The 15,553-nt window shown below is 36.2% G+C and overlaps 1 protein-coding gene across 3 annotated transcripts in view; it reads right to left on the bottom strand.

Annotated features, from left to right (window-relative positions):
* The window catches only part of LOC5565802 (protein sax-3), an 808,606-nt gene that overhangs the window by 18,759 nt on the left and 774,294 nt on the right, over window positions 1–15,553 (bottom strand). For all 3 annotated transcript variants that reach the window (XM_021853934.1, XM_021853935.1, XM_021853936.1), the window contains 3 exons: window positions 1,079–1,161; window positions 711–971; window positions 190–360 (listed from right to left, as the gene is read on the bottom strand). In XM_021853934.1, the coding sequence (XP_021709626.1) occupies window positions 190–360; window positions 711–971; window positions 1,079–1,161 (515 nt within the window). The remainder of the gene's footprint in view (window positions 1–189; window positions 361–710; window positions 972–1,078; window positions 1,162–15,553) is intronic.

The following is a 15,553-nucleotide window of genomic DNA, read 5'->3' as shown; positions in this document are numbered from 1 at the left end:
TTCTCTTGTTCAATCCAGCAAAGTGGGATAAAATATTAGCTTCAATCCCCCGAGGAGAAATTTACTAACTTCCACCAACTCTTACCACAATGTTTGAGGGGGGGTGGTCGTTGGATGGCGGAATTCTGTTAATTTTCCCGGGAAATTGATTGGAAATTTTCTGCCTCGTCGACTGCTGCCGGGTCTTACCTTGCCATTGAGCACCATCCGAGCGGCTTCCAGTTCTTCCGGCATGGTGACGCCATCGTCTGCCGAAAGAGTCCGGATCAGGTTGGACAGCGGGGACGGAGCCGAGTAACCGTAAGCGTTTTCCGCCCGCACCACAAAGATGTACGATGTGGATGGTGAGAGGTTTGTGATCTGCGGTTTGGAATGAGAGGGGAGAAAGAGCCAAGTTTTAAGTTGAATTAGATTTGATTTGTGTATGTGGAGAGAATATTTATATTCGTTAGGATATCCTTGAAAAAGAAATCAAAGTCCGAAAAGTCATGGTTGTCAACCTCACGGTTTTTTTTTATCCTGAAATTTGTATCCGAAAACTGTAAAACTTTTGCACAAAACGTCAAAATATGTCAATTTTGATCAATAATGTCCTTTCTTCATAAATCGATTGAGCGGAACTTCCAAACTATTTTTCAGAAAGCTGATATAAGGTTGAAAACCATGACGTTCCGGACTTTGATCGGGACACCCTAATATGCATATCATACCGTGGCAGTGTTTCCAGGAACCCGAATTGCCCGGATCCATCCCTTCTTCTCATCTGGGCTGTAATATTCCACCAAGTAGCCACTGACGGGGTTGTTCCAGAGCTTCTCCTGTAGAGAATCTTCACCTCCGCCGCCGATTTTGGTCCACATGAGCGTAACGTTGCTGTTGGTGATGTTGACGGCTTTCGGAATGGATGGTGCCACCGGGAGTAACTCTGGACTGCCGGAACGAGGCAGCATGGTGGAGAGATTTTTCTCGACCTGGATGGAACAAACAAGAAAAAAATAGGTAAATTGGACATGGATTCAAACCGCAGTCATCGATTGCAGACATGGATGTTTGCATGTTGATATAAACTGAGATTTACCTGCAGGAATGCACTCCAAGATGTCTCTCCTTTTTCGGAATATGCGACACACGAGTACCAACCGGAGTCTTCTGGTTGAATGTCTGGAAGATACAAATAATTAACGTTATTAATTCGGACGTTATGATTGATGTTACATTGATATTCTGTTTTTTTTTTTCTAAGAGATCAGCATTAACTTCTCCTCTTGATAATAATGTGAAGCATCATATTAACTTATTCGAAACAGAAGCATGAAACGAGCTCACCAGCTGATATTCAATCCTAGATTGCGCTACATGAAGCTGTACAGCCCAACGCAGATATGCAAATAAAAAAAGTATAAGCTTGCTCAAACTTCACAAAGCGTACTGCAACTAGCTATGAAAGTTCCATACATTTACCAATCAGTGTTTCAATAGAAACACTTAAAGCTTACAAAACTTTCGTTTCGAAAACTGATGTTTGTCTATGAATCTTGCTAACAAATCTCCAGAGTACAATGTACACTGATTACCCTACGTTAAATTAATTGACGACAGTTTGTTTCATCCAAGCGAACGTCTCCGATTTTCGTTCTCCAATTTCTTCCTGAAACATTGTTTTGCGAAAACTCTTAGAAGCACCGCGCCAACAGTCTGTGGATTCCAAAGGCATTAACAAGATTACAGAAAGGCTTTACCATCGCGCTACGTCAATCGATACGCCGATCAAAGTTAAACCAACACGCAACCACATGCTATGAGAATCGTCTCTTGCTGTCAGCAACGACAACATCGCGGAATGGGACCGTATCGTGTAGCATGCAATCTATCCCGAACCCACTCGTAGGGACCTAGGTGAAAAATGCGCCGTAGGAATAAACACCCGCCCGCAATATCTTCAAGATAAAAGATATTTTAGTCCAATTCGATGATTTCATACGATTTATGTAAAAAAAATTTCAATTTCTACATTGGAAACATATAAAAAAGGTTTTTGTCAACTTTGGGAGTAACTAACGTTTCACAGAATGCGCCATACTTAATAGTTACTCGAAAACCATCGGTTAAATTCAAATTATGCCGCGAAAACGCAAACTCAAGCGAGAAATAAAACCGCATATTATCTGCAGCAAACTTAAGAATTTGGAAAACATGTAGCTGGATATTGCCATGTGAAAAATCCGTTGGAGACTGGGTGGCGCATTATACCCCTCTCTTTTGCAAATCGTTGGCTATAGTTTGATTTCTTTTAAAATTAATTTATTGGGTATGATTGATTCTGTTACTAGAAAATTCAAACCCAATTAGAATAACGTTTTCGAAATTTCGAAACCCAATTAGAATAACGTTCTCGGAGAAATTTACAGTTACGCTTAAGTTTTTTTTCTTAGATGGCGCATATTACCTTGTTTTCCCTTACCCAGCTATGCTAGCAATGATTCCCGCTAACGGTGCAGCTCATACACCGCCTTCACACCATCACTTTCCGATGCAAAACTTCAGCTGGGCTGGGATATGATTTGCACTTCTTGATATCTCACCTGACAGGCTGGCGCTTGCCATCCAATATCTATTCATAGTGCCTCAGCACAAGTGGAACCCGAAGCCTGTAACTAAAACATACGATCCTATGCTAGTCGAGAGAGCTGGTCGGACGGGATTTGTGGGTGGGTTTGCATCAGTGCACTGCACAATGGTCCGAATCAACAGCATAGCAGGAAAAAAACAGTTTAGGTTCAAATAGTCAAAACAAAAAAATGTTGAAAGACAAAACGTCGAAAGCAAACATGTCGAATCCCAACACTTCGATAGAGTCAAAACGTAGTAAGATGTCAATTTTCAACAGCAATTTGGAACAATTTTCCAGATTTTTTCTAACATTGTGTTCGATTAAATACACTTCAAATTAAATACAATTCTATTGAAACATTGTGAATTATTTACCCTTTACAATAATTCTTCCAAGCAATTTTCATTTTATTCCAGATCTTTCCTTTCAAAGTTAAGTCCATTTAACGTTTGGTCCCTTTGAAGTTTAGACCTTTCGATGTTTTCGCATTTGTTGTTTTTGTACTCGACATTTTGTCACCCAGCCATATTAGGAAATTATCAATAATATACAATATTTCAGTTTAGTAGTTTAAAATTAATGATGAGTAGAAATGTACAACTTAACAGCTGATAAATCAATCAAACAGAAATAGGAAAAACAAGACAATATTACCGTTCTGATTCAAATTCCGGACAGCTTCAAATTCCGGACACTCTACTTTGTATGGGAAAGGATTCACATGAAATGTTTCAAAATTTCCCGTTCAAAAGTTCACAACTTTCCGACACGATTTAATATGAATTTACCATAGCAATCCATGAAATTTTATAATTCGCGATAAATTTTGACGTTGCTCTAACGGATGAGAAAGTTTAATATATAATTTAACCATTTTAGTTTTGCTTTTCGTGGGCTGTCCGGAATTCGAAACAAAGTGTCCGCAATATGAAACAAAAGTGAGATTACACAGTTCGAATGAAACGTGTAAATTTCTGAGACATATAATGCACATAAATGGAGTGTGGAATGTCATGGATATTTACATGATATGTCATGTAAACTTCAATTATATGTGATGTAATCCAGCAGAATCCTGAGTGATTACATGACATATAGCACATTCTTACATGATTTCAGACTTAAATTTACATGACGATATGTTTACATCGCATGAATGAAATTTACATGACGTGTAATCTTCATTATTTTTAACTGTGTACGTCCGGAATAAGAATCATGGAAAGATCACTAATTTCAATTTATTTCAGGTAATTCAAGCTGTGAAATCCGAATCTTCGACCGCCATCCGAAAGATTAGTGCTTTGAAAGCATGATTTGAACGCAGAGGTATCATATATTATGTTTCAATTTATATGATTTTCGGACGGTTACACTATGCTCAGTCCTTAAGTGTCCGTAATATGAATCAAAACGGTATTTTTCTCAATTTAATCGAAAATTTTTCTCATAATGGTTTGATCGTATCCAACGAATTATAATAATAGATATATATTGGTGTCATAGATTCTTTAGAAAAAGAGTTTCTTAACATAATTTAAGCTAGTTTTACACTTTAGGTACAGAAAACAGTTTGTCATCATTGAACACTCGAAGGCCTTCATTGAAATTCGTCTAAAATTGAATTATGAACGATACCGTCTTTGGTCAACTTATGAAGCTTTACTGCAATATTCTTTTTCTTTGATTTATAAAGTTCAATCTTTTTGTGACATTGACCATTGTAGATTCCTATGTTTATTCCAAGTTATTCTAAGTAACAATTATTTCATATTTTCAATGATATTCCATATTGTTTGTGAATGTCACGAAAGGAGAACTACCGCGCCATCTGTTTTGAGCAATCGATGAATCACCCCCTGTTCGTCGATGAGATAAACGCCCAAAAGTGTGAGAAAGGGATTTACCAATGCAAGCACAATGGCGTTGTACCTTCTTTCGCCTCATCTTGGATATAAAAGATGGACTGACACAAGGTGAAGCCTCCTTTCTGCTACAACACCGTGTGACGTCATGGAAGTGGACTACCCAAAATACCGTGCAAGTTTTTTTTGAATTAGTGTGCTAAGAGTTAAGTTTGTAAAGTTGAATCATTAAGTGAGAATTGAATGAAATACAGTTTTATATCAAGTAAATCATGTGAGTTAGATGAATTTTCTCGCTGGGTTTCTCAAACTGTTAGTGTCTACTCCAGTTCAGGCCTGCTTTGTGACCGTTAGTGCCTGATTTCCAAAACGGTAGAACCGCTACTCTACACTGATCATCTTCTTCTTCTTCCATCTACACTGACCTAACACATATGTTTTCAACTTGCATACTTCCATGAACATGTGTTGAAAATTTAAAAAATTGAGATCTGAACGTAGCACATTCAATGAGAGGATTACGAATAACAGTGTCGCCATTTGGTTTTCAGTACTGACAAATTCTATCCAGAATGAGTCGAAAAAAATAAAAATCGTGCACGATAGTCTTCGATTTAGATTGAATTTTGCGCTTGTTTTTGGTCAATTTGACTGAAGAATAACATTTGAAAATGGCTTATAAATGTTGATTTTAGATAAAAATGTTCTATGAGAAAGTTATTGTGAACCATGTGGACTATAAGAAAAAAATTAACACTGAAAAAATATTTTATTAATTTTCTTAAAAAATCATACTTAAACCCAATTTTTAAGTTACAAAAATCCCATTCTAAATAATTTTAAAATTTTCACCACAGAATCTTGATAGAAAACAGATGCTTGGGACAAAGTTCCCCGATGAAGACATTTTTATTAAAAACGATTTTGTAAGAATAACTTTCGACCGATTTTCAAAATTTTGATTTTTTTTTTTTGTCAAAATAAATACGTTCTGATGATACAATAAGACTCTTGAAATTATTCTGAACCAAAATGAATATATGAATAATTACTCTAGAAGTATCGAGTTTAATGCAAAAAATATTACCTACATATTTGAAAAGGTCACTCTCATTAGTTATTCGCGATTCTAACAAAAAAAAATTCTCCACCATTGTCCCAACAACTGTTTACTATAAAGATTCTTCAATGAAAATTAAAAATAAATAAAAATGGGGATTTTGTGTAGTTAAAAAATTGTTTTATTGTTGAATTTTTCATGAAAAAAACATGAAATATTTTTTTAGTGTGTATTTTTTTTTCTTGTAGGCCAAACGGTTCACTAAAACTTCTTCATAGAACATTTTTATTTAAAATCAACAGCTTCGGAGTTAGAATTTTTTAAATAAGTTGCATGCAAAAATTTATAGGTCATTTTTAAAAGTTATTCTCGAGTCAAAATGATCGATTTTTCTATGGACAACACTTATTGTATCATACTAAAAGCATGTGCAAAATTTACTGCAAATCGAAGGTGGTCAAGATCTGTGACTGACCGATTTGACATGGAATTCGTCTAGTAGAAACTTTGTGTTTGAAAGGTTGTTTTCTGTACTTTTTGTTACTGGCGCCAACTGGTAGCATGAAAAATCATGCATCGCATCCTGAACTAAGGGTGGCGTACAGATCCTGTCGGTTGGCATTATTAGTAATTTAAAATGAGCAGATTCAAACACAATATAGGGTGCCGGTGCCATTAGTGGACTACCTAAGCTATAAAAAAAATCATAACAAAATAACGAAAAGCCTTAACAGAGATCTTCTGGCGTCAACAGAAAGATTTCAAACTCTACTATATGGGAAAAATATAAAAAGAGTAATAAAAATATTTTTTTAACATAAAATCGCTTGAGCCACTATTGGTACACGTGTTTCAGTAGTTGCGCTAGTGCTCCAGTAGTAGACAGTCGGGAATGATACAAGGCATTTTAAACAAAATGGTAAATTTTTACATAGGTTTAACATTTTTCCCTCGGAACAGCAACTAATATCTTTCGAATGAAGCATAAAGATCATCTCTGAGACTTTTCTTCATTTTTATACATCCATTTAAAAAACTGCATCCATCCGTTGATCCACTACTGGAACACGACGGCAACTATTGGTGCAAGGGAGCAATTTTTTATGCGTAATTTTAATTCTCTATATCACTTTTTGATAAAATTAGAAGCTGAAATTTGGCAAAGAATAAATTATATATAAAAAGGGCAATCTCTGAGTAAACAATAATATACTATTTGAAATATTTTCTCCACTGCTGGTAATCATTCAAATAAAAAAAAAACTGATGTCGCCGGTAGGATGCAAAAGACACATAAAAACGAGCATCACCAGTGGCACTGGAAGTGGGTAGGACAGGTAGGACATGTACTACGCACAAAAACACATGGGTAGGACAGTCAAAGGATTGTCCTTCCCACGATTAAAAAAAACAAGATTAGCAGAAATCTTGAGAAATAAATTAAACTATCAATAATCTGTTTAATATAAATACAAATACGATAAACGTCGTAGTTTTTCCATGCTGTTCTCATGCCTAATTAAGCGTAAAATGGTTTGTGCATGGCCCCGAAAAGTTTTGGCTTGTGAGAAGAACGATTGAAAATATTTATAGTGAAAATTCTGTAATAATTGTTACAAGAAACATCTTTGATCGTTAGAAAACCAAATGGAGCAATCCTCTATGACATTTCTGAAAAAATCAATTAATAGTTTCTCAAAAATATCGACGGCCAACCCTGTATAAGTTTTGGGACAAATTGCCGTGAGCTTTCCTGGAAATAAATTTGGAGAAGTTTCTGAAACATTCATGAAGAATTATCAGACGATTTTTGAAGAATTTTTGTATGAAGTAATGGATCGATCTAATATAAATCGCATATACAATCACCTTATTCACAGTGTGGCGAATAGAAAATCGCAAGAACTGGCAACGTGATAATCTCACTTAAACTGCTGACAACTGAGCAAAAAAATAAAGCCTACAAGTGACCTTCTTGTTTGAACTTTGAAAAAAATATTTTTTTGATGTCGATCAATCAATAAGTTTCATTAAGGTCAAATTTTGTCGAATATTTTTGAGCTGAAGTTTGATTCAATACCTATAAACTTTTGTCAATTTGTTCTTGTACGCGAATTATTATTTTATTAATCTTTGATTTAAATATACCTACAGTCACAATACTGACCACCGATTCAAGTACTCTCTACCTGTCAAGTTTGATTGGCTCTGATAGTTCTATCTGACTGTGAATAGAGTGACTGTAGTCACATCGTGTTACACACAGTACGTGTGGAATGGTGCTAGCGAATTCTGAACGTGCAATTATTCTTGATATAATCTATCAGAGTATCAGAATATTGACGATTTTCAGAGCAATTTCTACGGAACTCCCACAGCACACTCTCAAGATGTTTTTCTTTGTAGAATTGTGGAAGAATGTAAAACGAAATATACAATAGAGTTTCTAAGCGATGAAACATTTTTCAAGCGTCTTCAATTTCTTTTGAAAATTTTGGAATTAGTCTTGTTACTTCGTCACAAAGAAAAAAAAATAGTAAAAAATTGTACAGGCATTGAAAAAACATCCAGAGGCTATAACGGGCTCTTTAAGAATTTCGTCTCAGATCCGCCGAGGAAAAGCTTCAGGAATTATCAAAGTGATTTTTTTTTTAAATACTTTCATAGTCTTCCGCAGGGATCTCTCCACAAATTGTCTTATAGATATCTTTACCAATTCTTCCAAGGATTCTTTGAACGATTTTTCAAAAGATGCATAGAAGTATTTCTCCAGAATTTGCTCCAGGAAATCCTTGAAAACTCCATAGCTACTACCTCCAGTAATTTCCTCAGGTATTACTTTAATTCTTTTTCAAAACTTTCCTAGGATTTTCTCCAAATAGTTTTCACGAATCCATCAACAGAATTCTCCAGTTGCTACTCGAGGAGATTTTCCAAAGATTTGAACAAAATTTCTTCCGAATTTTTTTTCAAAAAACCCTGCCAGAATTCCTGCACCTGTTCATGTGGATTTCTTCACGAATTTACGCTTCCTCCAAGAAATCCAAAATTTATTGAGGGGTTCTTGGAACAAATCTAGTTTTTTTTCAGCAATTTTTCCTGCAGTTCATCCAAGTGCACAAAATATTTATCAACGTTTGTCTTACCCATGGTTTCGAACGTGGACGCGCCACTATATCACTGAATATAATTCTTGATTTCAGACTCATTATGCGAAACGACTGTTATGCCAAATGACCATTATGCCAAACGACTTTCTACCACACGACTTTTTGCTTAATGAAATATCACCGGAATTGTGATCACTACCAACCGTCCATGCATCGCGAGATAGGCAGATTTAAGGAAAAAAACAGTTTTCCTAACATAAAGTTTTTCTCGTTGTAAATTGAATTTTCTAGCGTGTCACCGAGGCATTTCGGCGCATCGTGCTAAGGAGCGTGGGTTCGATTCCCGCCTCAGGCCGAAAGCTTTTCGTGAGGAATGTTTTCCAACTGTGCCACTGGGCGTTGCATGCTAGTCCGTTGTCTAGTGTGGTGCTTCCTTCAAAGGGCAAATAGCCCACTGGAAGCATTAACGTGTAGTGTCTTTTAAAGTGAAAGTCACAATCATCCAAGAATTCAAAGAAGCTCAAAAAGCGAGTCAATTTTGTCTAATCAGTTCACTTTCAAATATCAAGAATTCCATATTGAAGGGCTCATGAGGCATTTCTCGCCACATCATTTTAGGAGGTGACAGCACTCTCTAAGAATATAAAAAAATGGATATTGGACCTTATCGAAAATATTATTCCTTTGTTTTTTCTTGTCTAATAACGAGGGAAAATTTGATAACATGTAAGAGAAGAATGTAAGAGAGAAAAATACATTATTTTTCATATTTCAATTATCAGATTGGATAATGTTAAATCCATTGTACAATGATATTTTCGTCTCAAATCAATTGTTCGAATTCTAGGAGAGTGCAGCCAACTCCAAATATAATGTAGCAAGAAACGCATCATGAGCTCTTTTTACATGAAATTTTCTTAAATTTAAAGTAAACTGGTTAGACTCGCGTATTGAGTTTCATTGAATTGAGATGATTGTGACTTTCACCTGATTAGTTTTGTTTGAAAATGACACGCAAAAATATGTTGACACAAAAAAAAGTTCTGTCAGATAAACTTTGAATTTTGAGAACCAATGTTTTTCAATGTAGGCCAGAAATGTTTTTTTTAGTATTTTTATTAGAATATTCAGACAATCATCTACAATCAATAATTTGTTTCAAGTTGACCACCAGAGTGAAATGCATCAAATCTTATATATTATTATTTGCTCACCTCAACGGTACTTTCTCATAAGTTAGCATTATAACGAACCCGTAATTCTACGTAAATATTTTATTTTTCATTCCATTTGGCTATCGGAATAGTAGTGAAACTATTCAGAATTCTTTTTGAAAGTCCTTGAATGTCTATTCTAATTTTCATGAGTGGAAAACATTGATTTCAGTTTTATACGAGGAAACAACGTTGACTTTTATTTTAAGGAAATTGCGGGCCCCCTTTTGCCCCTTATGACAAACTGTTTACATATGTGAAATTAAATGTCAAAAAATCATATATTTTACGATGTTGTTCTGAATGTTTATTCTTCTTGATTCTATTTCATGTTTGATACCTTGGTCGACGGAACCCATAAAAAATAAATGTATTTTGAGACAGTGGTGCAACAATTACAAAGATATCATATAACAAATCCAAACCGAAACTGGCGGATAGGAGGTGCTTTATCAAAAATTGTAATTTGTTCACATTTAGTTTAAATAAGATACGAAATTCATTCATACTTTCAAATAATGATTATGATCGATCATGCGTCATCCAAATTACTTTGCCATGATCAAAATAATTACGAATGAGCTTCAAACGTAAGTCGATACTTCAGCTTTTTAACGATTTTCGAACATATCTACTTTTTAAAAAAGGCATACATATTTCAAGGTGGGGTGTTTGATCCTTCGACCTTGACGCTTGCTCCTGCGGGGGCGGGCGATGAGGGCAGGATTAAACATGTCGCGCGTTGTTCACTTAGTGAAATGCAGAAAAGCACCGTGGATCGTTAGTTGTGTTTGATATATTGATCGCGTCGCTTGCTCTTTCGTGGGCGAGTGATGAACACTTATTCGGCGTACAATGCGATAATCGAATTATTTTGCCATACCGATTAGGCGTGATTATATCATGGATCGCATCACCAACCATTGGTGACTCCCAGATCTTTACCTTATCCCACTAACCCAATATCCTTTCCATGACAACTGTGGAGATGCAGAGGTATACTCGGTCTCTAGTAACAACGGTTGTCTAACTAACATTCCTTCCCTTCCCCGATGTCCGTAAGGACGTGGCCGGCCCGTTATTGACTTTGATATTTGAGCTCTCGATTTGTGCACATTGAATAATGGTGAGCTAATCCCAAGCCCCATTCATTAATTCCCTGTGCAACTTCGATTGCTCTGGTTAATCACGGAGTAGCAACTACGAATTGTACGGTCATCTTTGCTCATGCTCATGCTCATGCTCATACTCAAGGCATACATATTTCAAGGATGTGTTGTTCTACGCAAAGTTAGGTCTGCATAATAGCTTTCTTTTCTTCTAATACACCATCTTGATTAGACCATGATTTCTCAATTTTTCGACTTTGTCCGGTATTGGGTGCTGTCCAGTACTAGGGAAATTTTCGTGTTCGCGAGTAAGAGTCATTTTTTTGATTTTTCATAGTGAATATTTTTTATCGTAATACTTACACAAACCTTAATTATAGCTAAGTTTATACTTATTCCGGTTTAAGCAACAGAAAATTTATTTGAAATACCGTCGTCAGGGGTGACATTAGGCCAAAGCATAATCTGAAATATCTCAACAAGTATTGAGAATATTAATTTAATTTTTTATTGTAGTACTACTTGCAGCTACAATGAAAAAAAATAGATTCCTTGAGCTAATAGTTTAAATTTAATGAATGATTGAAAATAGCTTAACAGTTATGCCTTTTTAAATTGTCACTTCTAAGGTTTCTCAGGTACTATTCTGAAATCTCACATTCAAGCCAATCATAAAAACTGTTATTGGAAAGTTCTAGAAAATATGAGCGGCAGACGGTTCTCTTGAGTTATTCATTTAACGTATCAATTGTAGTTTGCTTGCCCCAATGTCACCCCTTTAAAGAGATGAGATTGGGCCAATTTTGACGATTAGTCACGATTCCCATTCAAAGGAAAATAAACGAATTTAAATTATTTGTTCAGCATTTGCAAATACAAAACATATGAACGTATACATATACGTATATACATATTCAGCAGAATATTTCAAGTCAAATTGCAAAAATGTTAAAAAAAAGAATGTACATGTTTATTCTACGACTCCACATCTTCACTTCAGACTCCTTTTGAATGCATCATGCAGAGGAATATGGAAAAATACAGCAATTGATAGCAAATTTTTAAACTCGTGTGACACACAGTTATATCGCAATTTTTCCTTTTAAAAGCCCGTTCTAACTACAAACAGAATGATTCAAAATTTAAACCCTCATAAGGACCATCATATCCAACTTTTATCTTAGAAGATGCAAAATTCAATTTAGAACAACTTCTCTCATGTAATCATAAGGCCAAAAGCAACGAGAACCAAATAAAACAGTTTTTATTTGCTTAGTTATCGATTCGAACCATTGTGCACTGCTCGGCTAAGACAATCGGAGCAATGGTGGCTTGTTATTTGCGAGCAGATTACCTCCGAAACTTTTGACGTCGAGTCAAGCCGGGGAGGGTGGCACCAGTTTGAGCTATTTGACATTTTCGAGAGGCAGACCAGAGAGGCGTTCTCGGGGGCTGAGTAGAGATATCGTAATCGACGACGATGACTTCAGTTTCTGCCGCCTAGCGCCGGGTGGCTGACTGGCAATCCCTCCCTATGAAGCCTAGAGCAAGTCTCATGGCATCATGCATATTGGAAATGCAAACATATTGGCGGTAGTTGTGGTAATTATTTGCCCGCGGGAACAGATAAACCATGCTCAATTTTTGATTAAAAGGCGGTGTATGCAATTTAGCAGACATGACGAGAATCGATTGGTATCTATCGCTGTGCAGTTTTAGAAACGATTAATTGCAGGCAGTTAACACTACGAAACGAGTCTAAATAATTAAGAACATCTTTGGTAAAAAAAATCAAATCAAAAAATGAAAAGCATTATAACGCATTTAAAACGATTTATGTTAATAAGACCGGATTTTTCTGTCAGAAGTTGGAAATAGTCAAATTTGTATCTTCTAGTTCATCTTGAAAACCCATTCCCAATCGGTTACCCCTTCACTAAATTGAATCGTTCACTCGCAAAGAGAAGTAATCCATTTCGGTCACTACAAGCCTGAAAAACTCACAGTAGAACGTTACAGACAACCCCTTCAGGAAATAGCAAAAAATGGATGACAATTTGTAAAATGCTTTCACATATCCAGGACTAACATGTTTCTTTTGCCATTCTGGAGTCACAATACAATACGCTGGAGGAAACGAAACTCTGCCTTCTCGTCTTGTAGCAAAAATGCTAATATTGTCACTTATTATGCATTCTGGTTTCGCAAATTTTCGGCATTCCCAGCCTACGTCTCCCAATACGGGGCACAAAATTGGAACAAGTCGAACATGTATTCCCCAGTTAGCAAATTATAACATCAGTACGCAGTCCAAGAATTTGTATTCGAGACATTTCGCATTGGCAACTTCTATTCCCAAACCACTTCTGGTCACGTCAGATGAATTTGAATCCGGAAGTTCTCGCGGAAAGGGGAACAAAACTGTGCTCCACACATGGTACTACCAGAGCACCATACCTAGCATACTACAAGAATGAGAGCTTTGGGATTGAGGACAATCATGAATAATACTGGAGATGCTTTGCACATGCTCTTTTGATATGATCAATAATTTCATTTATTTCCTTTAAAAAATTGATTGAATTTCTTTCCCAGCATTCCGATGAAATCCCTCTAAGAATTCCGATGAATCCATATTCAGGATTCCGATAAACGCTAGCTTAGTATTACAAGTTCAATCTCACATAAAATCCTGGTTGATCCCAGATCAGGAACTGGAATTCGAGAAATCTTCTTAGGATTCCAAATAAAATCCTTTTCAGGATTCCGAATTGAATCTCACTCAGGATTTCAAATGGAATTTCACTCAGGATTCTGATTCAAATTTCTCTCATATAACTACTATCATGGCATCCATTTTAGGATTCTGATGAAATATAACGATTATAATAATTTGCAAACTACAGTGCTCACACTGTTATGGGTCATCAAGTCACGATTATCAGTCACTGTGTTCCACATGCAATTCAAAAGTAAATAACCATTCTAGTGGGTGACCAACAATAGTGTAACCACTGTATGCTCTTACAAATATTTATTAAAATTACATTTTATCTTCATCGTCGAGGTTTTAGGCCTTTGTCGATTTCGTCTCTTTTCTACGACAAAAAGACTGTCTAGATGGGTTAACACATCAAACAGAAGGGTACACAGAGTCACGTTTAGCAATCCAAATATTCTTCTATCGGACAAACATCAAACGAACAGCCGTATCAATGTGTCGTTTGTCGATCCGCTTTCAAATTTCAAATGCTTCAGAATTCCATTTTACGATTATTGAATCGACTTCAAAAAGGGGATAAGCCAATGTACCATAAAATTGAATATGCTTTGCATCTTGCTTTTCATCGATAGTCTTTCACCAAACATCGAGTGAACCATAAAAAAATCGTGAGAATAAGCAGTAAACTAAAATTGCTTCACTCCCGTCTTAGAAACTTCCTATTTTCCTAGATTCCTCTTCGTTTATGACCCAATTCTTGTTCCAGATCACGATGATCGTCACAATCAGCAAATGACTTTCCTGTTTCTCCGGTGAGAATCTTTGGCTGCCTTCCAGCTAAATGACGCTTTTCTCTACAATGATGATGATGAAGATGACGACGACGACGACGACGACGACCGACTTCCACACAGAAGACGGTTTGATTGAATTCAAAGTGTGGCGACGAGGAAATTTTCTCGCACGTCGTTTGCATCCGGAATGACTTTGGCTTGTGCTCAGGCAGCTCGCTCAAGTGAAATATTCTACCGGTGAGATATGTCACGATACCTAGCGTAATCCGGGTGGTAGCAAAAGCCCTAGCAGGATATAGGGTTACCATTTTTGTGCTTACCGACATTTTTGACTCAACCAAAGAGAGCAGTACTGAGAACACTGAGTAGGAGAAGAGCACCAATTTTCGACCCTGTACTAATTGTTAACCCATTCATACGAATTTGGCTTATGTTGTATGAAAATTAAAAAATTGGCACTTCTTTTTAACGTATTAGGTTGGTAGTATATAAAACGGATTTGAAGGAATTAAAATCATTACGCGATTCCGTTACACGAAATTCATTTTGTATGAAATTTCTTGGGTAAATATTAAATATACTACCAATTAACCAGGCCGACAGATCTGCAAGCTAACTAGTGATCGCTTGAAGGTTCATGACCAACATTAATATTCATATAGGCTCATGAAAATATATTCCGCCAAGATTTGAGTTCAACTATCGTTAGAGGTTCTACAAGAACTTGTTTGAGTACAGATCTTCAGATCTACAAGCGTAACCAGTAATCATTCGTAGGATTAAGAACCAAGGTTGATGCCTATTGGGCTTACATATTTACACGCTACCAGAATTAGAGTTTAACGATTTTTTAAGGTTACCCAAGGACTACTTGGAGTATGGGTCATCAGATCTATAAGCGTACCTTGCAAACTAGGATGTACGTACAGGCTAATATGGTTAGGCTGTATGACGTTTTGAGTTTAACGACTATTCAAGGTAATCCAAAACCTCCAATAAGCACAGGTCTTCAGATCTACAAGGGTAACTAGTGATCTCTCGAAGGTTAATGAACATCATTTAAAACCA

Source organism: Aedes aegypti, chromosome 3 (assembly GCF_002204515.2).
Source record: "Aedes aegypti strain LVP_AGWG chromosome 3, AaegL5.0 Primary Assembly, whole genome shotgun sequence".
Taxonomy (NCBI): Eukaryota; Metazoa; Arthropoda; class Insecta; order Diptera; family Culicidae; genus Aedes; species Aedes aegypti.
The sequence above is the reverse complement of the archived record's forward strand: the minus strand, read 5'-3'. Positions and strand labels throughout refer to the sequence as shown.